This window comes from Cynocephalus volans, chromosome 14, assembly GCF_027409185.1.
Source record: "Cynocephalus volans isolate mCynVol1 chromosome 14, mCynVol1.pri, whole genome shotgun sequence".
Classification (NCBI taxonomy): Eukaryota; Metazoa; Chordata; class Mammalia; order Dermoptera; family Cynocephalidae; genus Cynocephalus; species Cynocephalus volans.
The window spans coordinates 69,502,224-69,528,672 of record NC_084473.1 but is presented as its reverse complement, the minus strand read 5'-3'; the positions used below and the strand labels follow the sequence as shown (position 1 = coordinate 69,528,672).

The 26,449-nt window shown below is 47.1% G+C and overlaps 2 protein-coding genes across 8 annotated transcripts in view; both read left to right on the top strand.

Annotated features, from left to right (window-relative positions):
- Nucleotides 1-3,877, top strand: part of RAB11FIP5 (RAB11 family interacting protein 5) — a 133,242-nt gene extending 129,365 nt beyond the window's left edge. For all 3 annotated transcript variants that reach the window (XM_063078771.1, XM_063078772.1, XM_063078770.1), the window contains 2 exons: nt 1,055-1,244; nt 1,498-3,877. In XM_063078771.1, the coding sequence (XP_062934841.1) occupies nt 1,055-1,244; nt 1,498-1,701 (394 nt within the window). In that variant the 3' untranslated portion in view covers nt 1,702-3,877. The remainder of the gene's footprint in view (nt 1-1,054; nt 1,245-1,497) is intronic.
- Nucleotides 3,878-5,596: 1,719 nt separating this feature from the next.
- SFXN5 (sideroflexin 5) overlaps nt 5,597-26,449 on the top strand; it is a 117,392-nt gene continuing 96,539 nt past the window's right edge. For all 5 annotated transcript variants that reach the window (XR_010021674.1, XM_063078513.1, XM_063078515.1 and 2 more), the window contains exons 1-2: nt 5,597-5,714; nt 17,785-17,853. Coding sequence is in view for 4 of the 5 variants with exons in the window: in XM_063078513.1 (XP_062934583.1) it covers nt 5,613-5,714; nt 17,785-17,853 (171 nt within the window). In the remaining variant the exon portion in view is untranslated. The remainder of the gene's footprint in view (nt 5,715-17,784; nt 17,854-26,449) is intronic.

The window sequence follows — 26,449 nt, the reverse complement described above, 5'->3', positions numbered from 1 at the left end:
GGGACTCCCTGAGAGGTGCTGCTCACTGCCAGGGGAGCCCAGAGGAAAGGGCAGGTGTGGAGGGGGCAGTGTGATGTACCCAAGCGGAGCGAGCAGCCTGCAGCTGTCTCTGCAGGTCTAGAGACTGGGGTGAGGTCTGGGCTGGAGATGGAGGTTGGGGGTGGTGGAACCAAGGAGAAGGAGAGGAGAAACCCCCAGGGCAGACTAGCAGTTACAACTGAGAAGGCTGTCCAAAAACCAGATGGAGGTCTTGGAGGAAATGGGGAGAAGGAGGGTGGCCCAAAGGAAGGAGCGGTCCAAGTGTGGGGGCCACAGAGGGGTTGGTGAGGTGAGAACCACCATGGGTTGGTAATCTTAGCAAGTACACTTGTGGGCAGTGGAGGCGATGTCCATTCTAATGGGTTGGGGAGTCAACGAAAGGTAAGAAATTAGGGGTGGAATGTAGTCAACATGTTCTGGAAAGGCTCTGGTGAGAAGGAAGAAGGAGGGCTGACTGAGGGGGCTAGCTAGAGCAAACACAAGGTCAAGGGAAGGTTTGCAGGCCCCTCTAAATGCAGATGGGAAGCAACCAGTAGAGAAGCTGGAGACCGAGCATCCCAATTTGCCCAGGTCTTTCCTGGTTTTAGCACTGACAGTCAATCCTCACAGTCCTCGGAAAACTGGAAAACTGGGAGAGTTGGTCTCCCCCCTAGAGAAAGGTTACAGTATAGAAGAGCAGGGAGGGAGGATGGCTGGAGGGGGACATCCCTGGCAAAGACTGGGTCAGGTGCAGAGAAGTTTGTAGGATGGCCTCTGCTGTCCCTGTGAAGGGGCAGGTCATCAGGTCAGAGGGAGTGGAACGGGAAAGGGGTGGCAGGGTGGGTTTGAGGAGAGCAGAGAAGTATGCTGCGGAGTGCTGGATGCAGCTGCCTGTGACCTTGACAGTGTAGGGGCAGCCACCATCAAGTGGTGGGTTTTCTGTCCAGCAGACCTGAGGCTCCGTTGAGAAGGTGGCCTCACCTTTGACTTGTGCCACCCTTCTGTCCCATAACCCATCTCCTGTATGTCTTCACAGTCCCCACCCCGTAAAGCCCCTCAGTACCACCTCTGTGGAGGGCAGCCCCGACAGGAAGCAGCCCCGCTCCAGTCTGAGCACAGCCCTGAGCAGTGGGCTGGAGAAGCTGAAAACAGTCACATCTGGCAGCGTCCAACCTGTGGCTCTGGCACCCCAGATTGGCCAGACCGTGGACACCAAGAGGCTGAAGGTGAGGCCCAGCAGAGTGCCAGGGGCATATGACAGATAGGTGTTGCTGTGGGGTAAGGTCAGGAGTCACAGGGCAGGGTGCTGGGGAGAGCAAAGCAGGCTGGGTCCTCCGTGCCAGAGTCCTGAAGCCAGTTAGGCTGCCTCTGGCACTGGAGACAGAGGCAGCTCCAGGGGCCTGTGGTAGTGAAACTGGGGTGTTGGGGAGCAGGTAGGCCTGGGGCTGCCCTGTTCACTCTCATTCTGTCTGGCCTCAGGACTCAGCTGGGCTGGACCAGTCGGCCAAGTACTACCACCTGACCCATGACGAGCTCATCAGTCTGCTCCTGCAGCGGGAGCGGGAGCTGAGCCAGCGTGACGAGCACGTGCAGGAGCTGGAGAGCTACATCGACCGGCTGCTGGTGCGCATAATGGAGACCTCACCCACACTGCTGCAGATCCCCCCCAGTCCCCCCAAGTAGTCCTCCTCACCCCCAGCCCCAGGGGGTTGGCATGGACCTGTTGCTTAGACAGGGCTCGTGCCCACTCACCCCCCCTCCTACCGAACTCATTCTCACTTGGGCAGGGCGCAGTCTGTCCTCTGTGGTGCTCCTTGCCCCCCTCTCTCCTGCCTTTCCTGAGGCTGCTGGAAGTGGGCTCTTTCGGCTCCCACTGGAGGCCTCAGATTCCATGTGCAACTTGTGTGTCTTTGTGAGACCTGAGTCTTTCCTACCTGTCTGTTTTCATACCCCTTAGCTTTGGGGGCTCCAGGTAATTGGAACAAGGAATTTAGCTCTCAAGACAGGGTAGGGATGAGCTGCAGGTTGGTGTGGTACCTGGGGTGAGACTGGTTGCTAGCACATGCTTTATTGCTCCCCAAGGATGGTCAGCCATTTCTTCCCATGGCCAAACCCCCATCCTCTTTGTTTCCCTCCAGCCCCTGGAGGGGCTCCTAGTATTACTGAGACTAGGACAGGGACCAAGCAGCCCATTTGTCTGTGAGTTATGGGCAAGCAGGGCGCCTCCTCCTCAGCCTCACACCCATCCATCCCCCTGAGGGCAAGGAGCCTGTGTGGTCTAGTCCAGTCTCTGCCGTGTCTTGAGTCTGTTTTCATCTTATGCAGTGTGAACGAAGGTGGATGATGTCTGCTCTCCAGGCTGCTCCCTGCCATCCCCCACCCCACTGACCTTTCCACTGAGTGTCAAGTGTGAATGTGGGGAGGTGAGAGGTGTGTGGGGGGAGAGCTCCTCTTTGCTCTTTGAGTTCTCACCCACCTCCAATGTGTGGACCCCTCCAGGTCAGGACTTTGGGCTACTTGTGTGTTTGAAATCAAGCCTCCGTGTCTGTTCATGTTGCCTGTCCAGATGCCAAACTCTGTGCCTCCACAGGGTTTGAACTTTTGGAAACCAATTAAAATGTGCCTTTTGTGGGTGGGGTCAAGAGCCTCTGGCTATAAGACCTTTCCCCCCGTGTGGCGTCCCTCTGCATCCTGTTGAGCACGTGGGGATGGTTCTGTCAGGGCCTTGGGAATGGGAATGGAGGGTGGGGGCAGCCCTGCTGCTCTTCCCCTCCCTTAGCATTAATCTCAGTTAAGGGTTGGGCCAAGCTGATGTTACCAAAACCTTCTTGCCGTCTTCCCCTCCTCCCTCAACCCCAGTTGGAGGCTCCTAGGTTAAAAACTACTGGTGGGCAGGTAGGTGTGGCACTGTCTTGCTCACTGTCATTCTGTCTGGCCTTAGGACTCAGCTGCATTGGACCAGTCAGCTGGTCTGGAAGTGGGACGTCCCACTATGCCTTTGGGAGACACCTATACTTAGGAAAAAGGCTTTGTTGCCCTCCCATCCACCCACTAAGCTGCTCTCTCAGCCTGTCCCTTCTGCTCCATGGCCTTGTCTGGCTTGGCTGCAGCACACTTTGAAATGAAGTGTCTGTCCTTTGGCCCAGCCACTGGTTTGCTTGTAGAAAACACAGCAGGCTTCCCTATGGCATCTGTAGGGAGCCTATGTTGGCTTGGGCATCCTTGTGTTAACAGAAGTTGGGGGGTGAGGATGTGCTGAAGGAGGATACTTTTGGCTCAGGAAGGAGGCAGGACCTCTTCTGGGACCACCTCTTCTTTGTGAGAGCCTGTAGGCTCTCTTGGAAGGCCTCAGGAGGAGCTGTGTGGGTGATGATACCTGTCTTCTGCCAGGATGGAGTAGAGGAGCCTACACGTGGGGGAAAGCCCCTGTGAAGTTACCAACCTTAAAGTCTACTCCTCAAAGCTGAGAAAGGTTTCCACAGGTGCCCAGAACTTCAGTCGTTTTCTGGGGATCATTGGGGTTGGAGAGGTATCTCTTCTGAGAGAGGGGGTCACTCCCCTACTAGGTGTTCATTGGGGTTCTGTTCCCAGTCCTGGCCCTGATCTTCCACTCATCCTTGATTATGGGCCTGCCAAATGCCCAGAGCAGGGATGTCTTTGGAGGAATGTTTGAATTGAAGCCCAAGGTTCTTGTTTGATGTTTCTGCTCCCGGCAATGAGTTGGAGGAGAGCTGCAGGAGGGGTGGGCAGGGAGCAGGCACAGGTCTGCTTTGCTGTTTGTCTTCCTAGTTGTAACTCCCGTTTATAATGAGCTTGTTCTTCATGTTTTGAGCACTCTATGAAGAATAAAAAGTTCACGTACTGCAGGTGGCTCTGTTGTGTTCCTGATTTGGAAACAGTATGTGAAGGAGGCTGCCTGTGGGAGAAGGTGGCTTTAAATCAAGGTTGATGGAGTTCTCGGGTGACACTCTTCCTGTCCCTGTCCCAACATCAGGGGACAACTGCACAGTGTTGCCTGGTGGTCTGGACTCAGTCTTTTCTCACTCCCAGGATACCCACATTATTGGGCACCTGTTATGGGCACATTTATTGGGTACTGTGGGGGAACACAGAGGGTAAAAGAATTTAGTCTAGTAGGGGAAGATAAGATACAAATTGTTCCTCATGGCTAGCTGGAATCTCCAGCTTTAGGAAAAGTCTGTTTCTTGTGGCTCAACCATTAGTGGATGAGGAACTCTGACTGCTACAGCTGATGCAGTGTTCGGAAAGACTTGGGCAGGCTCAAACCAACACTGCACCTCACCGTGAGACCGAAGAGACCCAAAGTGGGGTTCCCTAGGGTCAAGACCAAGTGAAACAGGCAGCCCCCCTTCCTTCCCCGGTTGGCTCATTGACCAGATGATTCAGCTGGGAATCTTCAGCTATTCCACTTCGCAGGTGTGTTTATTATCTATGAATGTGCTTGCTCTGCAATCTGCGGTACTCCCCCTTACCCAAAGTTCTTGTAGCTGGTGCTTGATATATACTATGAACTCCCCCCTGCCCCGCTCCCTTCTCTTCCTCCCAGAAATTAGGCCCTGGAGGATCTTCCTTAGTTAGGATCAAGGAAGTGGAGTCTGCAAGGGCTTTTAAGCTCTCCACTGTTTAGTTCACAGCCAACAGATGAGGGTATTTCAAAAAGTTCGTGGAAAAGTGGAATTAAAATATAAATCTTTCCATGAACTTTTGAAGACCCGTTGTATCTTATTTAAGTTCCTACGGTGAGTCCTCCTATGCCTGCCACTGTGGACTTAGCAGTGAATCAGAAGGTCACAGCCCCTGCCCTGTAGACTTTACAGTAGAAAAGACCATAATATAATTATTTAATTATAAATGCAAAGGCAAAAAAAGAAAAGTGCTGGGTGGTATAGGAGCATGTAGCGGTTTTGTGGAAGTAGGGTGACAGATCGGGAAATGCAGTGTTTAGGTTGAGGCCAGAAAGAGCCAGCATCAGGCGAAGATAAAGTCTTCTGGTTACAGAATGTTCAAGGGCCGGGGGCGGCCAGTGCCTAGCAAGCTCCAGGCACTGAATCTCAGGGAGGCTGGAGAGCACAGGGCGAGGAAATAAGGTGGCGATAGAAGAAACTGCGTGAAGGTGCCGCAGTGCAATTCCTTGCAGAAAGCCTAGATTAACCCTACTCCGCCTGGAGTCGTTGCCCATCTGGTCTCGGGTCGGGCCCGCTTGAGAAGGGCTCTTCTCCTGGGCTGCCGCCGTAGGAGCGATGCCTACGGCAGCAACTCAAACTTCTGGGGGCAGGTAAGCAGTGACGGGTCGCCCTGTGGCCTCCTGTTGCGACCTCAGAGTTGTGCGTGTACATCCTTCTCGGACTGTCGACCTCTGCAACATTGGTGGCGAGACCGAGACCGGGTGTGTGCGGGTGCAACTCTCCGCAGTCTGGGGTTGTCAAGCTCCGTGGCGAGAAAAACTACACTCCCCACAAGCCCTTGCGCTTCCTGCTCGCTGCGGTTGCTTATGGCCAATCGGGAGAGACAGCTGTGGCGGGGGCCGAGGAGGGACATTTTAAAAGGGCCGGAGATTGCGGGCGTCAGTGGCCATGGCGGATACAGCGACTACAGCATCAGCGGCGGCGGCTAGTACCGCGAATGCCTCGACCGATGCACCTCCTTTCCAGCTGGGCAAACCCCGCTTCCAGCAGGTGAGGACATTGCTGTGGCCTGTGGGCCAGCGGGTAGCACAGGGAGGGCAAGCAAACTCCTCTCCAAAGTCCCCTTCAGCCCCAGGTCTCCGACCCGCGGCCACCGCACCCTGCAGCTAGTGCCTCGGAGACCTCGGCCACAGTCGCCTCTTTCCCATTGGTCAGTGGGGCGGGCGAGGACTCCCTCCTTGGCTCTCTATTGGCCGTTGGCGCCATCACTCCCCATCTGCCCGCGCCCTCCAGCCTTTCCCTCCCTAGACGTTCTGTGATTGGTCACCGCCGGCCGAGGCCGGGGCTCCCGGGCTCCCGGTCCGATCGGCTCTTGTGGAGTCGCTCTGGGCTGTGCAGCCGCCGCTCCGGACGCAAAGTTCGAGCCAGGCCGTGGATGAGAAGTTGGTGCGCCCGGATGTCTTCTAACTTTTTCCCCGGGTGGGGACTGGCATTTCTTCCGAGCTGCTGGCGGAGCCGCCGGAGCGTCCACGTTCCGCGGTCACGTTCCCAGCCCTAGATCCGAAGCGGGTTCCGCGTTGCGCGGCGGGGTAGGGCCACGTGCCGAGGGGTGCGGCTGAAGGGCGACCCCGGACCCCCGGCTGAGGATTCGCTGACGCAGCGAGTCGGCCGGCAGGTGCCCTGCGGAGATGGAGCTAGGACGTGCGGGGAGAGCCGGGGTGCGGAGGAAATGCTGTGTCATCCCCGGGGGCCGCCGCCCCTCGGAAGGTTGCGGCCCCGAGAGCCCGCCCAGCTCCTCCCTCGCTGCGCCCTACGCGAGGGTCTACCGCACCCGGGTCCCGGAGCCAACGAGCGCTCGGCTCTGTCCAGACCTGCACGGGCTCTTCGGGGCACGGTGACGGTGGTCCTTTTCCTCCGGGACCCCCGCCTGGGCATCGCTAACTCGGCCCTTGGCCACGGAGACGGGAATAGAACGCGCAGCCTAGACGGGGTCTTGCCAGGCCTGGGGGCCGGGAGTCTGGAAGGGGCTGTTCCCACGCCGCGGACCTTCGGGCCCCCTCTGCCTCCAGCGCTGGAGAAAAGGACTTTATTAGCACAAAGTCAACGAGACTCTAGACTCCCGGCCAAAGTGAACCGGGGCGTGCCGGGGGTGGGGGGATGAGGGATGGGGGTGACAGCGGAGGCGGCCAGAAAGAACTTTTCAGGAAGAAAAGAATTTGTACAAAGGTCGGTGCAGTGGCTTTTTTTTTTTTTTTTTTTTTCCTGGCGTGGTGGTGGAATGGGGACTGGGTTCCAGCAAGGGGTGCTCTGAGCTTCGCTGATAATTAAGGAGCTGAGTTCCAGAGACTTCCGAGAGAATGTCCCCAATGTTTTTAAACAGGACTTTAATTCCTTTTAAAAATAGACCATCTCGGTATGTAGGTATCAGAGGCGAGACTGGCATCTACCTGCCAGTGTAGGATACTACCTAGGGCAAGACTATCAGGGATGCTCCTGCCTGGACTTGAGTGACCCCTCAGTACCTGGCCTCCTACCCCCGACCCTCATCCTCCATCCCCCCTCCGCGCGCGGCGCGCGCACACACACTCACTCGCTCACTCACTCACTCACTCACTCACTCACTCACTCACTCACACTCTGCTCATCCTTCAAGGCAGTCAGGCCTGCGTCCTCTGGAAAACACCTGCTGTCTTCTCTAGTGCCATTACCTCTCTGATCAGGTTGCTGACTCCCTCCTGCATGGCTCTTTGGCCACCCCAAATGGGATCCTTGTAGCTCAACCTTTCCATACAGTCTGCCCCGTGGTCTCCTAACTGTGTGCTGCGTGGTAGGTCGTTCTCCTCAAACCCTGTATAGGCCTTTTGAGAGAAGGGACTGATGTCTCAGTTTTACCCTGACACCGAGTTAGGCTAATGTGCTGAGTAAAGATTTGTGGTTTTTTGTTTTTCCTGGTGCCTGTTTTGTGTGTGTGGCACTTGGGACATTCAGTCACCCAACAGACATTTATTGAGTACCTCCTAGTGGCTTTGATAACTGAGCCCTTTTGATAACACCAAGGTCCAGGCTTCAATCCTTGTATTGGCCAGCCACTAAAAAAAGAAAAAAAAAAAAAGAAAAAACAACTGAGCCCTTCTCTGTGATCACTGCAGGAGCCATATATGTGCATTTGAGGCTACTCCATTCCTGCAGCCATTGCTGGTACCTTTTTGGCACTACTCTTGAAGGCAGTAAAGGTGTGTGTTGTATTTGCTGTTGAGGCTCCCTTCCTCCAGCATAGTGACCTGTATAAAGCACAGTAAATGTGATTCATCCATGTTAACGAACTTTAATCCAGAGCTGCTCCTCCCACACCACTCCCTGCCTCTGCAGGCAGCCTAATTTGCCACGCAATTGCTGGAGTCAGATATCTGGGAGTCACCTATATATTTCTGTTTCTCTCCCTCACCCTCTAAGTACAACCAGGCTGCCAGTAATCTCACCTCTTAAACAGCTCTCATATCCATCCATCTCCTCTGCCAGAATCCTAGACCAAGCCCCTATCGTCTGTTTCATGGGCCACTGCAGAAGAAGCCTCCAGACAGGTCTCCCTGCTTCCACAAGGGCCCTCTTCCAGTCCAATGCAGGTCTGATCCAGTGACTCCCCACCCCCCTACACAATTAAATATCCTCCAGTGGCTTCCCCTACTTCTGAGGTAAAGACCTCATTTCTGGAGAGGCCCCAAAGATCTGCATGGCCCACCTTTGCTGACTTTTTCCTTGAATTGCACCACTCAGTCATCCATCTCACCCTCCTTCCTGCCATACTTGCTGCTCTTCAGCCTGTGAACCTACTGTCTTCCCTCCCACCTCTACCCCATCTGCCTGGAACATCACCTTTTCCTATGCCCCCAACTCTTGTCACCACTCTTCTCCATCCCTGATGTGTCCATGAAGCATCACTTCCTTGGGGAAGCCTCCTCCCACCTCTGGGTTGAGTTTGTGACTGTGCTTCCCTACTGCAAAGCACCCATATCAGTGTATACATTGATTTGAAGTAATTATTTTATTGCCATCTGTCTCCCCCTTTTGACTATAGGCTCCATGGAAGCAGGAACTGTGCCTGCCTTCACTCCCTGTTGGCTTTCCAGGGCTCAGCACAGTACCTGGCACTTAAGAGGTGCTTAATAAGGATTTGTTGAATAAATGAATATGCTGCACACACTTCAGTAGGTCTTTGTGGACTTAAATTGACTTACAAAGTTGTGATTGGAGAGGTGGGCCAACTTTTCTTCCACTTGTCCCTTAGGGATCTTGTAAAATTGCAACCAAATGAGATTGTGTTTGACAGCGTAAGATTCTTCAGCCCCAAGACACCCCAGAGTGGGTGGTCTCTAAGGAGGTGATTCTAAAGGCACAGAGGTCTGCGATGTATGTATTGGTCCACAGGCTCTTTCAGGGCCCAGCCCATATCTCTATCTGGGTCCTGTCTTCAGTGTTTGGCATGCAATAGGTGTCCAGTGAATGCTCATAGCGTCCTGTGCTGGCCTGACAGAAGCCTGCTTTGGGGTGGTTCATAATCCAGGGGGCATTCCCAGAGCCCCACACCTGAGGCACCACTCTTGTCCCCCAACTAATCTCCCACTTTCTGCAGGACTAGGCACCAGTGTCTTTCCTTACTCCCTGTAGTCACCCCTGGACTCCTCTTCTTTTCCTCCCTAAAGGTTCTCCCCATGCAAGAGGGCAGGGGGAGGAAGAACACTGAGCAGGGTCAGAGGGTGTAGAAAGGGTGATGGGCTTTGGTCTGTGACCATTTTTCTCCCCATAAGATGATGACAACAGCTAAGCCTTGTTCCAGACTTTTTGCATATTGACTTAATTTTTCACAACAACCATACGAGGTAGGTACAGTGATCTCCAGTTTGTAGGTGAGAGAACGACAGCACACAAACAGGTTAACTTGCTAGGAAGTCTAGCTTCAGAGTCCGAGTTTGTATATTGTCAATTTTTTTATTTTGGAGATTTTCAAACATACAAAAGTGGAGACAGTCATCCGAACCCTTACACCCCCATCACTCAGCTTCAACAGTTACCAACTTCAGGCCAGGCTTGTTTCATCTCTATACCCCCCCACCCCCAACCAATGAATTATTTTGAAGCAGTGCCCAAACATCCCATCATTTCATTTTACCTACTTGTAGGTATCTAAAAAATAAGGACTGTTTTGGTTAATTGCTTTTTTTTGTTTGTTTGTTTTTAACTTCTCAATATACATTGTAGTTGATTTTCGTGTCCCTTTACCTGTTCCTCTTTTCCCTTCCCTCTCTTCCCTCCCCCTCTAACTACATCATATCTGTTTAGTTTTTTTTTTAAACAAATTTTGTTCTGGCATATAACTTTAGATTTATAGAAGTTAAACAGACAACAGAGAATTTCTACATAACTCTCACCCAGTGTCCCCTAATATTATTATCTCACATTAACATCGTACATTTGTCAAAACTAAAAAAACAACATTGGTACCTTACTATTGGCTACACTCCCGACTTAACTGGATTTCACTATTTTTTACATTAATTTCCCCTTTCTATTCCAGAATCCCATCAAGGAATGCATTACATTTAATTATCATGTCTTCTTAGTCTCCTCTGGGCTGTGACAATTTCTCAGACTTTCCTTGCTTTTGATGACCTTGACAATTTTGGGAGGTACTGGTAGGATATTTTGTAGAATGTCCTTTAGTTTGGGTTTGCCTAACGTCTTTCTCATGGATGGACTGGGTGATGGGTTTGGAGAAAAATATCTGAAAGGTGAAGTGCCTTCTTCCCGTCACATCAGTGGGGTTTTTTGATTAGTTTGAACATAACCACTGTTTTAGTCTGTTTCTGTTGCATATAACACAATGCATGGAAGTGGGTGATTTATAAAGAAAACACAATTTACTGCTTACAGTTTCAGAGGCTGGGAAATCCAAAGTCCAGGGAACACAGCTAGTGAGGGCCTTGGTGGTGGTGACAGTGACCCAGGGATCTCACATAGCAGAAAATGGCAGAGCAGGGAGAGCAACATACTCTTCATGTTCCCCTTTTAAAGCCCCCAGAACCAAGCACCTGCCCAACATTATTAATCCATTCACTAGGGCATGGTCCTACAATCTAATCACTTCTTCAAGGCCCCATTTTTCAATTACCATAATAGGATTTCCTACCCTCAACAGTTACAGTGCAGATTACACCTCAATGAGGTTGGGGGCACATCTGATCTATAGTTTTGAAAATTGGTAACAGAGAAGTATGGTGTTGGTTTTAACAAATACTTGAAAATGCAGAAACGGCTTTGAAACTGGGTGTTGAGAGGTGGAGGAATTTGGAGGAATAGGCCAGAAAAAGCCTAGATGCTGGTGAAAGTTTAGAAGACAAGAAAACCAGGGAAAGTTTGGAATGTTTTAGAGACTGGTTAAATGGTGGCAACCAGAATGCTGATAGAAATATGGACTGTAAAGACCATTCTAAAGTGGTTTCAGATGTAAATGAGAAGGGACTTATTGGAAACTGGGGCAAAGATCACCCTTGCTATGAACGGGCAAGGAACTTGGCTACATTCTATTCATGTCCCAAAATTCTATGGAATGTGGAACTTCAAGGTGCTGACCCCCAGGGTATTTGGTGGAAGAAAGTTCTAAGCAGCAAAGCATTCAGGAAGCTGCATTGCTACTTGTAACAATCTACACTGAGTTATGGTGGCAAAGGCATGACATAAAGCCAGAATTTAAGAGGGAAGCAGAGTGTTAGAAATTTTTCAGCCTGGCCATGTGGTAGAGAAGCAGAGAGCATTTTCAGGAGAAAAATGCAATGATGCTAAGATTAGTACAAAAGGAAGGGATTATCAAGAGAAGGGGGAAAAGGCCCTGAAGGCATTGCAGAAGCCTCTGGGGCCAACCCTTCCCTTTCAGGCCCTAAGGCCTAGGGAGAAAAAATGGTCTTGGGGAACAGGCCTGAGGCACCCTCCACAGGCTTGCTGCTCAGGGCCACCTAAGGATGCTGCTTCCTGCATCCCTGCTGCTCCAGCCTTGGCTAAATTGGCCCCAGGCATGGCTGGACCCACAGCTTTAAAAGATACAAGCCAGAAGTTGTGGTGGCATCCACATGGTGTTAGGTCTGCAGGCTCTCAGAATGCTAGAGCTGTGAAAGCTTGGGAGCTTCCACCCTGATTTCAAAGGGTATATGGAAAAGTTGGGGCCCAGGAAGAGATCTGTTGCAGGGGCAGAGTCACTGCATAGAACCTTCACTAGAGCAATGCTGAGCAGAAATGTGGGCTCAGAGTTGCAGTAGAGAAAGCCCATCAGCACCATGCCTAGTGGAGCCATGAGAGCGGGACTGCCATGGAGACTCCAGAATTATGGAGGTACCAGAGTGGAACGCCAGCCTGCAAGAGCTAAAGCATCATCTGAGACCAGGAAAGCCACCAAAGCAGAGCTTCCTGAGGACTTGGGGACCTAACCCCTGCACCAGTGTGCACAGGATGTCGAACACAGAGTCAAGGTACATGATTCACCAGCTTTGAGATTTAATGCCTGCCCTGCTGAGTTATGGACTTGTTTAGGACCTGTTACCCCTTTCTTTTGGCCTCTTTCTCCTTTTTTGAATGGGAATATGTACCCTATGCTTGTCCCACCATCGTATCTTGGAAGTAAATAACATGTTTGATTTCATGGATGGAACTTTGAACTTTGGACCTTTGAGTTGAAACAAGTTAAGACTTTGGGGATGAAATGAATGTATTTGTGTGTGAAAAGGACATGAGTTTTGGGGGGTCAGGGCAGAATGCTGTAGATTGGATGCCCCTCCAACCTCACTGAGGCTTAATCCCCACTGTAACTGTTGAGAGTGAGAAATCCTATCACAGTAATTGAAAGGTGGGGCCTTGAAGAGGATTATATCGTAGGACCATGCCCTAGAGAATGGATTAATAATAGGGGTCAGGGGTGTGGTTTTGAGCGCTTTAAAAGGAAGAGTCTGTTGCTGTCTCTGCTCTGTCATTTTCTGCCATGTGATACTTTGTGTCACTGAAATCACCACCAGAGGAAGCTCTCACCAGTTGTGTTCCTGGATTTTGACTTCCCAGCCTCTGAAACTGTAAGCAAAAAATTTTGTTTTCTTTATAAATTACCCAGTTCCATGTATTTTGTTATAAGCAACAGAAACGGACTATTACAGCAGGTGATTCAGTGTGCAGCTTGGTGAGGACTACTGGGCTGGTCCAGTCTTTCTGCTTTTGGGCTATAGGTTCAGTGAGTATTTTATTCCTAATCCCTTAGAGCAGTAATTTAGGGGGCTGTCAGTTTCTTCTCAGGCCTTGCCATCAGCTGCAGCTCCCAAGGCCTGCTCTTCCCCAGGGGGTCTGCAGGTGGGGAGAGGGTGAGCTAGATTGGTGGGAAGGCAGCCTGGTGCTGCAGCCCAGGGCCCTTGCTGAGAATTAGCTGACTCACCTTTCCTGTGAAGAGAAAGGGGAGGAATCACTTGGCTGACTCATTCTTACAGTAAAGAAAAAGAGAAGGAGAAATAATCCACAGATTCTGTGATTAGGTAAAGACGGGGGCTGAGTTTTTTGGGGTGAAAGGAGGCCATACATTTCAAACTTTTGAGAAAATAAAAACTCAGACCTAGAAAGTGAAAACCTTCCTGGCCATTCATCAGACCGGAGGACAGGCACAGATAAAGCCAGCTGCAAAGAAACGATGTTTCTCGCAAGGACCCGCTACAGCTATAAACTATCAGAACAGCCCTTTCTTTGAGTAACCACTCTTTCATTCTTGTGAAATCTCATTCTCTAAGATCATAGACTGCCAGAAATTTTGCTGTTTGAAGTCATATAATAGGAATGAAACATCCACCTCTTGATTGGCAGATCCAAGCCACTTTGCCTCAGAGAATCAACCCAAGTGCTTAGCTTTAAATAAGAGATTTCTGGTCCCAACATGCCACATTAATCTTAACTTTATAGTTTCCAAGGAAACAAGACCCTGTGTGCGCTTGTCAGTTCAGACCTATGTTGACCTCTTTCTACATAGCCTTGCTTTACTTTGAGCCTATTGAGTCACTGCTTCATTTAAATTTTACTCCACCTTTACTCAAAATTCTATATTAACTCAATGTTTTTTTTGTTTGGTGAGACAGTTCTTCCACTGTGTGCAGTGAACCAACCTGACTTTTTCAGACTATAGGTTTGTCCCTGGAGGTCTTAGGCTGATTGGGCTAGGACACTATCATCTGTGCTTAGCATTTCCAACTCAGAACCCCTTTCTTAAATCTCAGGGCTATATTTCCAAGTGTTTATTGAAAATTTACATCTGGAAGGCCCTTTAAGCATCTCAGACTTATGTGACCAATATAGGATTTTTTATCATCTTCTCCACCGAATCAGTGTGCTTCTCACTTTCCTTATCCTGGTTGATTGGCATTCCTGTCTACCTAGAAATCTAAGCATCATCTGTAACTCTTTATTCATCCTCTTTTCCCCCACAGTCAGTCAGCCTCAGAGGGAGCCCCCTTGACCTAGCACAGAGCTGGGCACACTTAAGGTTCTTAAGAGCTAGTTGAATAGTGAATGAATGGAGAGACCCCAGGAATCTGGTGCAGTTTCTGATCCCAGCCTCTGTGCCATCATACTCTTGCCTGTACCCTTCTTTGCTTGGTAAACTCATCCACCTCCCTGTCCCAGTTCCTCTGGGATGCCTCCTGGACTCACTCTAGAAAGAGATAGGAAGAGATCTGTGTCCTCAATGCACTTCATGATGCCCCATTTAAGCACTGATCACAGTGTTTTGTAGTTATTTGTTTACTTGTTTGTAATTGTTTATCTTTATGGGATTTAAGCTCCTTGAGGGCTTGTTCATTGTGGTGTTCTCTGAGTTTAGCTCAGTGGGAGTTTGTAGATGTCTATGGGGCAGAATGCTTTATCTGGGACTCTCCCCCAGTGCCTATGGTCAAAAGCAACACAGTGGGCTGGCAGGGCTGTGACAGGATCACAACAGTGCCAGTCCACAGGGCATGTTAGAGGCTGGAAGTTTCTGCTGGACCATCTTCAAGAAGTTGCATTTCTCCAGGTATTCTCCTTCCAGAGTCTTACCTCTGCCCCTGCCGATCCTCTTCCCTCCTTGGATCACTAGGTGCCCTCCTGTTATCCTTTTCTGATCCACCCTCCTTCTAAAGCCCAGCCTGGACTCCACCCCCCCAGGAAGCCTGGAGGTCATTGGCTGTTCATCAGCCCACTTATTCATTCCCAAGGCAGGAGTATCTGTGGAGCCACTTCTAGGTGTGACTAAGAACTCTGGAGGATAAGGAAAGAATGTCCAACAAACTCATGTCCTTCAGAAGCTTACAATCAAGTATGTTATTTAAAATACCAGCTTGTATTTTAATTTGATTATATTTTAAAAAATAGAATATTACATCCACATATGTAATATTAATTTTTTCTAATTTTAAAAGATATAGAAATTTAAATTACCCATAATTTAATACCCAGAGGCAATCACTGTCACATGTTAATGTATTTTCATCTGGCTTTTTAAAAAAATATCATTTTTAACTTTTTATTTTGAAACACTTCCATTCTTACAGAAAAGTTGCAAGAAGAGTAAGGAGAGCTTCCATATACCCTTTGCCTAGATCCACAAGTTTTTGTTCTATGTTTTTTTGTGTTTTTTGGCTGCTGGCCAGCATGGGGATCTGAACCCTTCACCTTGGTGTTGTAACATTGCGCTCTAACCAACTGAGCCAACTGACCAGCCCCCACCAGTTTTTAACATTTGATCACATTTCCTTTATTATTTTCTTTGTCTGCATGTGATCACAAAGTCTGGAAAGATAGCAATAATAGTATCATCAAGGACATCTTTAAACTGTAAATAAATGAAACTATAGTACCTACATTTCCAGATTTTATGGCTTCCCTGTGTATTTACATACACTGTTTTTCTTCAGCCATTGAAGAGTAGGTTACATTTACTCATCCTTTAATACTCATCCTTCGGTGTACATCTCGTACAAGCAAGAACATTCTCTTACATAACCACAGAACAGATATTATATGCAAGAAATTTAACATGGATATAATACTTTTATTAATCTATGGTCCATATTCCAATTTTGGCACTTGTCTCGATAATGCCCTTGAAAGCATTTTCCCCTCTAGTCCAGGATCCAGTCCTGAATCACACAGTGCGTTGATTGTCTCTTTAGTTTCCTTTAATGTGGAACAGTTTGTCAGTTGTTCTTTGTGTGACATTGACATTTATGATGAACATGGCCAGTTATTTTGTGGAATGTTCATGAATTTGGGTTTGTCTGATGTTTCCTCATGATTAGATTCAGCCTGTCCAGAATACTATGTAAATGAAGCTGTGGACTTCTTAGGGTATCACATCAGAGGCTCATAATGTCCATCTGCCCCTCATTGATCCTTTTAACATGTCGCCATCATTTTGGGGGTGGCACTTCATTCCTCTCTGGTGCAAAATTCTGTACCAGTTTCACCGTGTACCTTCCCTGCCCCGGGTCTGGGTTCAGCCACTTCTCTAAGGAGCCCTTTTCCTTTGAGTGGACCAGGATCTGGATGTTATTTGGTCTCTTTGCTCTTCATTTAGTATTTATCTAGCTCTGTTTATCTTCTTTATTAAGTTGGAATCACACTGCTTATATGCATTTTACAAAATCATAAGCACTTTTCCATGTCATAATGTTGTCTGAAAACATGATTTTAAATGGCCGCATAGTATTCAGTCATATGAATGGACCATCATTTATTTAACTATCTACCTTTGTAAATGATGCAGCAGTGAACGTCCTTGGCATATAACTTCTGAACACATCTCTGAGCATCTCTGATTATTTCCTTAGTCTAAATTCTTAGAGGTAAAATTTTGCCAGGACCGCTGTGTGAGCATCAAGTATGTAAGTCTTCAGTGGGGAAGTGGCTTGGGCCATTCAAGTTATAAGGGTTAGAGAAGCAATCATCTTCTTTAGGAATGGTGCTGAAGCTTGATGTGGTCTGCAAAAGGCAGCACCTAGATGAGGTGGATTTAGGGGGTGGAGAGGCTGCTCCACGTAGGGGTGCTACAGCGAGCAGAGAAATGGAGACGAGATGGGGCCTGATGTGTGTGGGACTTTGAGGTGGCCTGGGGCCTATTGCAGGGTCTTTGTTGGGAAGGGGAAGGAGCAGAATTTAACTGCAGGATCAAGTGTCCTAATGAGCAAGGAAAGGGAATGTGGAAGTTTCTGTTTCCTCCATGTGCAGAGGGTGGTGCTTGCAGAGCTGCAGAGCTTCAGGGAGGAATTTGGGGCAGTGCCCAGAGTGTAGTGAGGCATGAACCCCCAGCGTTTGCAGCTTTCCTCTTCATCCCTGAGCTTGGCACCCTTTCTCCTCCCCTTGAGCTTGGCTTTGCCCAACTGGCTTTGTCCCTAGGGCAGAAGGCCCAGCAGCAGCGTTGCTTGGTTTCCTTTCATTGTGCTCTAATGCCTGTGGCCTGCTTAGCACAAAGCCCTCCTTTTCCAGGGCCCCTGTTCTGGGGTAAGGCTGGGAGAAGCTGGTCCCTCATCCTTTGACTCACAGCAGCTCCAGGCCTGTAGGTGAAGGAGGGCCTGGGGACTGTGAGCTTGGCACTGCTATGCTTGGGCTCTGCCTCTGGGAGCTTTCCCCTAGGGGCAGAGCTGGACCTTGAGAGGGACCCTGTGAAGGGTATGCAGGACACTCTGTCACTCAAGAGGTCCTAAGCAAGGCAGGGAGGGTGGGAGAGAGGGCTGGGGGCTAGGCTTCACCTTAGCGTGCATGCCCAGTGATGCTTGTGAGCTTCTCAAAGACTCAGAGCAGAGCTCAGGGTACTGGGACAGAAGGAGAAAAATGGAAGTCACAGTTACTGAGTATCTTAATGGTCTCTCTGAGTTGACTGTAGGAACTCTTGGCCTGGGAAAGCTGCCTTCAGGTCCCTGAGCAGTGAGGCGTCGTTGGCATTCATCACCCACATGGGGGGTCCTGGGGACTGGGGGACCCAAATGATAAGGGTGAGCTGTGGGGAGGGTCCCCCCTTGTCTGGAGGATGGTGTACAGCTGCTGATCTTCTCTCCTCTCCCACCCGCTTCTCCAGACATCCTTCTACGGCCGCTTCAGGCACTTTTTGGATATCATCGACCCTCGCACACTCTTTGTCACTGAGGTAAGTCATGGCTGTCACTCTCTATGGAGGCCCTTTGGCCTTTGTATGTTGTCACTTTAGAATGTGTGAGTCATCTGAAGACCCAGGGAGGGTGAGGATGGGGGAGTGAAGAGGATAGGGGATGTGGGCAGTGAGAGGAAGGTAACAGATATCTCTACCTATATCTGTTGTGTCTGTCTGTCTATCTGTTTGGGTTCATTGACTGTGTTGTGTGCTCTTTTACATTATTTCATTTAGATCTCATAACACCCCTTTAAGGTATATATCATTGTGATTACCATTATTTAAAACTTTCATGAAATTATTACGAAGGACATAAATTATATACTCATTAAAAAAGTTCAAACACTACAGATTTCCCCCCTACCCTCAGCCCCTGGCAACTGCTCTTCTATTTTCTATTTCTGTTGTTTTGCTGTTTCCAGAATGTCATATAAATGGTATCCTACAGTATGCAGCATTTTGTGTCTGGTTTCTTTTCCTTAACATAATGCTTTTGAGATTGAGCTCTGTTGCATGTGTCAGTAGTTCATCCCTTCTTGTTTCTGAGTAGTATTTTGTTGAAAGGATGTTCCAGAATTTCTTTATTCATTCACTTATTGATGAGCACCTGGATTCTTTTCCTTTTTTGGCTATTATGAATAAAATTGCTATGAACATTATTTGTGTGGATGTATGCTTTCATTTCTCTTGAGTAAATAACTAGGAATGGGATTGCTAACTCATAGCTTTATCAGAAACTGCCAAACTCTTGTTGAAAGTGGCTGTATATTTTACATTTCCTTCAGCAATGTGTGAGAGTTCCAGTTGCTCCACATCCTCATCAACATTTGCTATTGTCAAATTTAAAAATTTTATTTTAGCCATCCTTAGAAGTGTGTCTTTATGGGCTTTTTAGATATCTTCACAAATGTGGGTAGGAAAGCATGTACATATAAAACAGCAAATATTTGTTAAACACTGTGTGCAAGGCAGTTTGTAAGTATTTTACATGTGTTAGTTCATCAGATTAACTCAAAGCAACCCTAAGAGGTGGATGCTATTATAAATTTCATTTTACAGATGAAGAAACAGAAGTTAAGTCTTGTGCACACAGTGCTGCTGAGTGGTGGAGCTAGGGTATGAATCCAGGAATGCTTGTCTCCAGACCCTTATTCTCAGCCAGTTTGGATTCCCGTTCAGGTAATGTGAGTTTAGGGAACTCACCCAAGATTACTTAGCTGGTAGAAGGCTGAGCTCCTGACCTGGGTTCTCACATACCCTGAGGCAAGTCATTGAATCTCTGAGTGAGGTTCCTGAGTGGACAGCACTTCACTGCACATCTTCTCTGTGCTGAGCATTGGCTTACTCAGCTCTGGAGTTGACCAGCTCTGGGAGAGAAAAGTCATGATGGAAGGAAGCACAGATGCTTGGCATCTGGGCCTGAACCACCCCAGTGTACCTGAGGGAGCAACCCAGTAATGTGAAATGTGGGAATGACCCTGCTATGTGGCTTCCTACTGCATCTCAGCAAGAACAGAGGGCTCCGGCATTTTACTGGCTAGCCTTATTTGCCCTTCTGGGCTACCACCTCTTAAGGGCAAGGCTGCTGTACTTCTAGGCTCTGTCTGGGTTCTCCTAAGGAGTAAATACTGTGATCACATAAAAATTTGGAAGAGCACCAAACTAGAGAAACTACTTATGTAGCCTAGGTAGTGTGTCATTCTAGAAAGTTCCAGACCTATGCAAAACTAGATACAATTGCATTCCTAAAATCCCAATGTAAATGCCACTTGCTTGATGGAGGAGTCAGCAGAGGCCAGTGTTTAACTAAAAGGATAGAGGTACTAATGGTAGAGTTAGACGCACCTTGAGAAATGGTGAGGGAGACTTGAGAGGTAGGGAGTATTTCAGTGCTCTTCAGATTACTGCGGGCAGGCAGGCGCCTTGGGGTTGGATGAGCAGCTACCAGGCAGCGTGCTGCCTGTGCCAGGGGGCTCAACCCTTCCTTTGCCCAGTTGACTCTCCTCCCATTCTGAGACCATTTCATTTTACTTCTATCTTCCTGAACCATGTCTTTCTCTACCTCTTGTGTCTTGAAAGACTTCAACATTCTGGTACATCACTAAACCATTTTTATCCTTTTTTTTCCTATCTGTAAATAAAAACAATCTTATACCTTTTTTTAAAAACTATTAATTGAAATGTCAAAGCAACTTAAATATTTACTGACTAGAAAATAACCAAGGCAACAGCAATTTTAGAATTTTTTCAAATTTCCCATGTTCCTTCCCCTCATCAGAGATTCTGATAGTCTTCCCAGGAAGAGCTGCTCCTCCCCTCCCTGATGCACCCCAGTTGGGGATTGTTTCCAGGGCTACCTACCAGGTTTTAGAAAGTTTCTGCCCACAGAAGAACTTCTAGGCCCTAAAAACTCTGGAAGGGTCATGAATGGGACATCCAGGCAGCAATGCAGTGGCCTTAACCGTCTGTATTAGTCTGTTTCTGTTGCATATAACAAAATACATGGAACTGGGTAATTTGTAAGAAAATAATATTTATTGCTTACAGTTTCTGATACTGGGAAGTCCAAAGTCCATCTGGTGGTGGTGACAGTGACCCAGGGGTCTCACATAGCAAGATGATAGAAGCAGAGAGAGAGAGCTTCTCATTCAATCTCTTTATAAAGCCCTCAGAACCACACCCTGACCACCATTTTTAATCCATTCCCTTTTGTCATGGTCCTACAATCCAATCATCTCTTCAAGGCTCCGCCTTTCAATTGCCATAATAGGATTTCCCACCCTCTTAACAGTCACAATGGGGGCCAAGTTTCTAATACATAAAACTTTGGGGACACAATTCTAGCTTCAGTGAGTTTGGAGGGACATAATTCAATCCACTACACCCTCATAGGCAGGTTGTATAGCAACGTCATCTCCACCAACACAGTGAGAAATTAGAAGCACCGAGAGGAAAGTCTCTTACCTGTGCCCCTCCCCTGTGAGTTGTGGGACACCAGGAGGGCCAACCTTCTCCTCACTTCTGGGCTCAGTCCACAGAACATGGCTCATGTCTACAAAACACTGTTTCTTTCCCAAGGCCCTTGGCTGGTGTCCTGGGAGAGAGAGAGTGAGGTGTTGGCTGCCCATGTGGAGGAGATCTGGTGAGGGTAAGAGGATAGTGGAAGACATGAGGAGGTAGCTCTGGAAGCTGGAGGTTCCCAGAGTGATAGGATCCTGGGCAGCTTGAGCCATCTGGTGACCCGGTTCTGTGGGGCATTAGCTGAGTAAATGGACAGACTCATCTTTAGAGAGTTTTGCAGCTACTTGTTTGCAATTTATAACTAACCGAGCTTTAAAAAGATTCCAACCCTTGTATGTGTAATGAGGCGGAGGAAATTTTATTCACTGTAGTTTCTCTTAGGAAGAAGGCTGTCTTTGTTTTGAGAATGCCTTGAACAAGGCCTCAGAAAAGGAGGTTGCTCTGCTTGACAGAGGGAGAAGAATTATACTTTTTTGAACCTAATAGAGAGGAGAGAGAAGGTAGAAGAGGAAAGAACAGTGGGAAGGAGAGCAAGAAACCAGATTGAGCTGAAAGGCCAGTAAAATAAATGCCACAGCAGGATGTGGCTGGGGGCTCTTTGAGATTGGTGATGCCTGCTGTACCCATGAAAGCTGTGAATTTGGCGATGCCTGCTGTACCTGTGAAAGCTGTGAATTTGCACTATTATCCTCTCTACCATCTTTCCTGGGAGGTGATCAGCAAAGTCTGCTGGTTCATGAAATCTCTGCAAGAGCAGATTATTTGGGGGGATCTTGAAGATCTGTGAGTCTCCTTTTCAGGGTACAGTGTGTGCAGAATCAGACCTGGGGAAGAAAATCACCAGGATGTAAAGCTAGGCAAATCATAACTAAAGCCAAAATATTTTCGTTATTTTAGTTATACTAAGTTTCCATTTATATTGTCAGAGCTAGGGCTCAGACCCTTCAAACCCATTGTACAGACTGGGTCACCAGACCCCTCACATGCATGCTAGGTAATTGGGAAAGGTTCTGGGAGCTGTTGGCACACGACACAAGCTCAGTCCTCAGCTTCCTCAGCGGCAGCAGCTTTCAGGTCTGGTAGCTTACAGATCCAGCGGTGCTGGTGGCCTTGCGGAGGGTCCCAGGGGCACTAGCAGCAGCGGCCTCCAGCAGCAGCAGTAGTGGCCTCCCCCTGGCCCCCCTGGGGGGCATCACAGGGGTGGAAGGCTCTGAGGATCAGAGCCACTCATCTTTTACACTTAAGTCCATAACTCAAGACACCTGGGTGCACATGCCTAATTACACTAGACGATAACCAAGGAACACCTGAGCATATGTGCCTATTTACATCAAATGCTTGGCAAGATTCTGAACATCTGAGTGTCCTGACCGTTTTCCTATATTTTCCCTTTGGTCTTCCACGTAGGCCATGGAATTAGATCTAGATCTCTAAGGGCAAGGCTGTACCACATACGGCCTGAGTTACTCTTAATTATGGACCACAGATGGAAGGAATTTGCTATTCTGAATACAATAATTACTTAAGGGAATGAATGGTTGAAAGATTATCATCCTGAAGGGCAGAGAAAACTAACTGAAATAGTATTAATGACACCAGCTCAATACTAATATTGGTGTAGTAATCTGAAACTATTTTGGATATATTGTAGGATAGGATAAATAAGTAATTATATTGATGTTGAGAACTAGGGTTCTCACTGTGGGAGTTGGGAGATACAAATACGGAGTAGGGGAAAAGATAAAAAGAACTATGTGATGTATTTGAATTGGAGATATTAGTATGAATTCATGATTTACACACACACACACACACACACACACACTCTTCCATTGCATTGCTTAATTTCCTGACTCTGTTCATTAAAAAGGCCTAGAAATAATGACACCCCAGTAAAAATGAACACACTTAGCACTCAGATCTCTATTTCTAAATACCACTACCCTAAAAAAGGAGCCAGGACTCCTTGGAAAGATGGTGGAATACAGGTCTGAGGCAGTGAGAGTTGCTGCAGAAAGTAGGGAATGCTCAAAGAATGATGGAGACACAGAAACAGGCTTGAAAGGAAACCACTGGCCACATTTGGGACAGTTTGAAATTAAGAAGAAAACAGCATTGGATTTTAACACATTGAATTTTTTAAAAATCTGAGTCCATATGCTATGGTTTGAATGTATCTCCTCCAAAATTCAGGAGCTAAAATTTAATGACCAATGTGACAGTAGTAAGAGGTGGGGCCCTTAGGTGATTGGGCCATGAGGGCTCCTCTGTATGAATGGGATTAAGGCCCTTTTTGAAGAAGCATCACACATTGTTTGGCCCTCCTGCCCTTCTGCCTTCTGCCATGTGAAGACACAGAATTTCTCTCCTCTGAAAGATGCAGCCTCCACCAGACACCAAATGCTGGTGCCTGGATCTTGGACTTCCAGCCTCCAGAACTGTGAGAAGTAAATATCTGTTCTTTATAAATTACCCAGTCTGTGATATTATGTTATAGCAGCACAGACGGACTGAGACACCATAGTAATACTAGAAAGGTGGGAGGGAAAAGCTTTTCATAGAATAATGTTAGTTAGTAAATGTTGCAGGAAATTGTGTAACTCTTGTGTAACCCTTGTGTAACTCTCAATGAAGTAAGTCATTTCCATCAGCATCATTAACCAATACTATTTGTGGAGAGTAAAAGATTGTTGGGAAACAGGATATTCATTTACTTTCAAAGTATCACCCTGCAGATTACTTACTTAGCAATTGCAAAGGGAAAAATTACCTTTACAGTGGAGAACTTGGAGGACATCCTTTAACTAGGTGACCAAACTTTAGCATCATTAACAATGAAAAAAACTGACATTATGTGCCTCCTGATGTGATGTGATTCTGGTGGTAATGCCTACATACTGTAAGATACATAAGTCTAAAGAAGAAAATAAAAACTACTTATAAACTCACCCACCAGAAATAACCACCATACATTTTGGTGTATGTGTATGCACAAAATTGGGATGATTTACATAATATGTATATATCCTATATAAGTATATGAGAGTACTTCAAAATGTTCATGGAAAAATAGAATTAAAAGAAAAATAGAATCTTTCCATGAACTTTTTGAAGACCCCCTTGTATATGGAGAGAATCACATACGATATACATGTATACATGAAATATACTTTTTTCCATGTAGCACATCATGAGTCTTTTTCCTTGTCATTAAATGTTGGATCAAAATGTGTTTAATAACTGCATAGTAATTGAGTGGGAAAAAACACACACCGAATGGCTCTTCCCTATACTCTTCCTCAGTAGCAATCATCAACACAGAAGACTGACTTCTGTGTCCAAATGTGTGGAGATTTCTCCCCACGAGCAAGCAAGCCAGCAGTTCTCCTGTGGACCCAGCTGGTGTGGATACCAATTCAATTCCAACACTGTCTACCTGGAGATTAAAACTCAGGGAAACACGTACTTAGGTTTACCAGTTTATTTTAAAGGATATTACAAAGGGTACGATGAAGAGATGCACAGGGCGAGGTATAGGGGAAGGGGCGTGGAGCTTCAGTGCCCTCCCCGGGTGTCACATTCCGGGAAACTCCATGTGTTCACCTATCTGGAAGCTCCCTGAACCTTGTGCTCTTGGTTTTTATGGAAGCTTCATTACGTAGGCATGATTGGAGCATGGACAACCATGTAGAAATGTGATGGGACAAAAAGCGTGTGATCTAACACTAATAGACTGAGTGGGGAAACCCAGCAAGGCCTGTCTGTTCAGGTTCTCAGCTTCTCTGTACAGCATTCCTTCTTCCCAGGCTTGGAGCAGGACCCCTTCTTGAATGGGGGTCATATGACCTACAATCAGATAAGGTAAGTCAGAGAATTTCTTTATGGCCAGCTCCAAGACAGGTGAAGGAAGGTTAGAACAAGTCAGGAAATGTGAGTGAAAACCAAAATATACATATTGTAATATCACAGTAATCCATTACAAGGTTATTCTATAATTTAATCATTTTCTCTATTGTTGCCGATTTAGGTGGTTTCAAATCTTTAGCCATAATATTGCAATAAACATCCTTGTATATAAATCTTCCCATAGTTCTCTTTATTTTCTTTGAATAAATTCCTAGATGTGGAATTTTTGCATAAAAGACTTTTTAAGGCATTTGCTATATATTGCCAAATCGCCCTGCAAATTGTACCGACCTGTACCGAGATTTTATCAGTTTATAATCCCAACAGCAGTGAGTGAGGTTGTCCATTTCAGTGCATTCTAGACAGCACTAGATATTCTAATTTTAAAATCTTTAATGGAATCTTTCATTTAAAAAATCCTCAGTTGTCAGTACCCTTATACACTTCAAGTTCTTGTCCTTCAGCATACATCTTTGGCATGCTTATAGCATTGATCATACACTTTTTTATTTGCTTTTTTCATTTCCTAGTCTTTATAATTTTTAAGAATCAAGTTTTGTGGCATAAATCACTATCCCATATTAGACTTTTAGGTCTAACAGATATGTTGTTTCCTATCTTTTGCTTTCCTACAAAAAAAAAAAAAAAATGGTGTGAGGCATATAACTTCATTTCTGCTAAATTTATTTTTTAGAATAAATTCCCAGGAGTAGGGTAACCAGGCTAGAGGTCATGCTTATTTTCAAAGTTCTTAGGATAGCTGGTGTAGTGGACTGAATTATGTCCCCCCAAAACTCACTGAAGCTTGGTGTCCCCCAGGTTTATGTATTAGAATCTTAGCCCCCACTGTGACTGTTAGGAGGGTGGGAATCCTATTATTGTAATTGAAAGGTGGAGCCTTAAAGAGGTGATTGGATTGTAGGACCATGCAGTAGTGAATGAATTAAAAATGGTGGTCAGGGGTGTGGTTCTGAGGGATTTAAAAAAGGAGAGTCTCTCTGCTCTCTCTGCTTCCACCATCTTGAAATGTGAGACCCTGACAGTGGGTCACTGTCGCCACTACCAGCTGGACTTTGGACTTAGCCTCAGGAACTGTAAGCAATAAATATTGTTTTTCTTTATAAATCACCCAGTTCCATGTATTTTGTTATAAGCAACAAAAACTGACTAATACAGCTGGATAGATTTATTTCCTGAAGGGGTGTACCACCTGCCATGCTTCCAGAACGCTATCAGTTTACCTCACTAAGCCCCTAAGGTGTCCAAAGATCAGCCACAGGGAAGGCTACGTATATCTGTTCCCCCTCCCTTGGCCCTCTCAGAGAGAGGGTGGCTCATGGCTGGTGGGAGCCAAGGACCCATCCTGGCATTCATGGGTATGACTTGGAGGTTACAAGACTGTTGGGAGAGAAGAGGAAGAGGCTTAGGGTCGTTGAAGGAAGACAAAAAAGGGGCTTGGGACTTTGCCTGCACATGACCATTAGCTTTGGACCCCAAGTCCCACCACTTGGAGGCCACGTGAGTAATGGTCAAGCAGTGGTAAGAATGCCCAGCCTTGCCGTATTAGTCTGTTTCTGTTGCTTATAACAGAATACTGAGTAATTTATAAAGAAATAAAATTTATTTCTTACAGTTTTGGAGGCTGGGAAGTCCAAAGTCCAGGGAA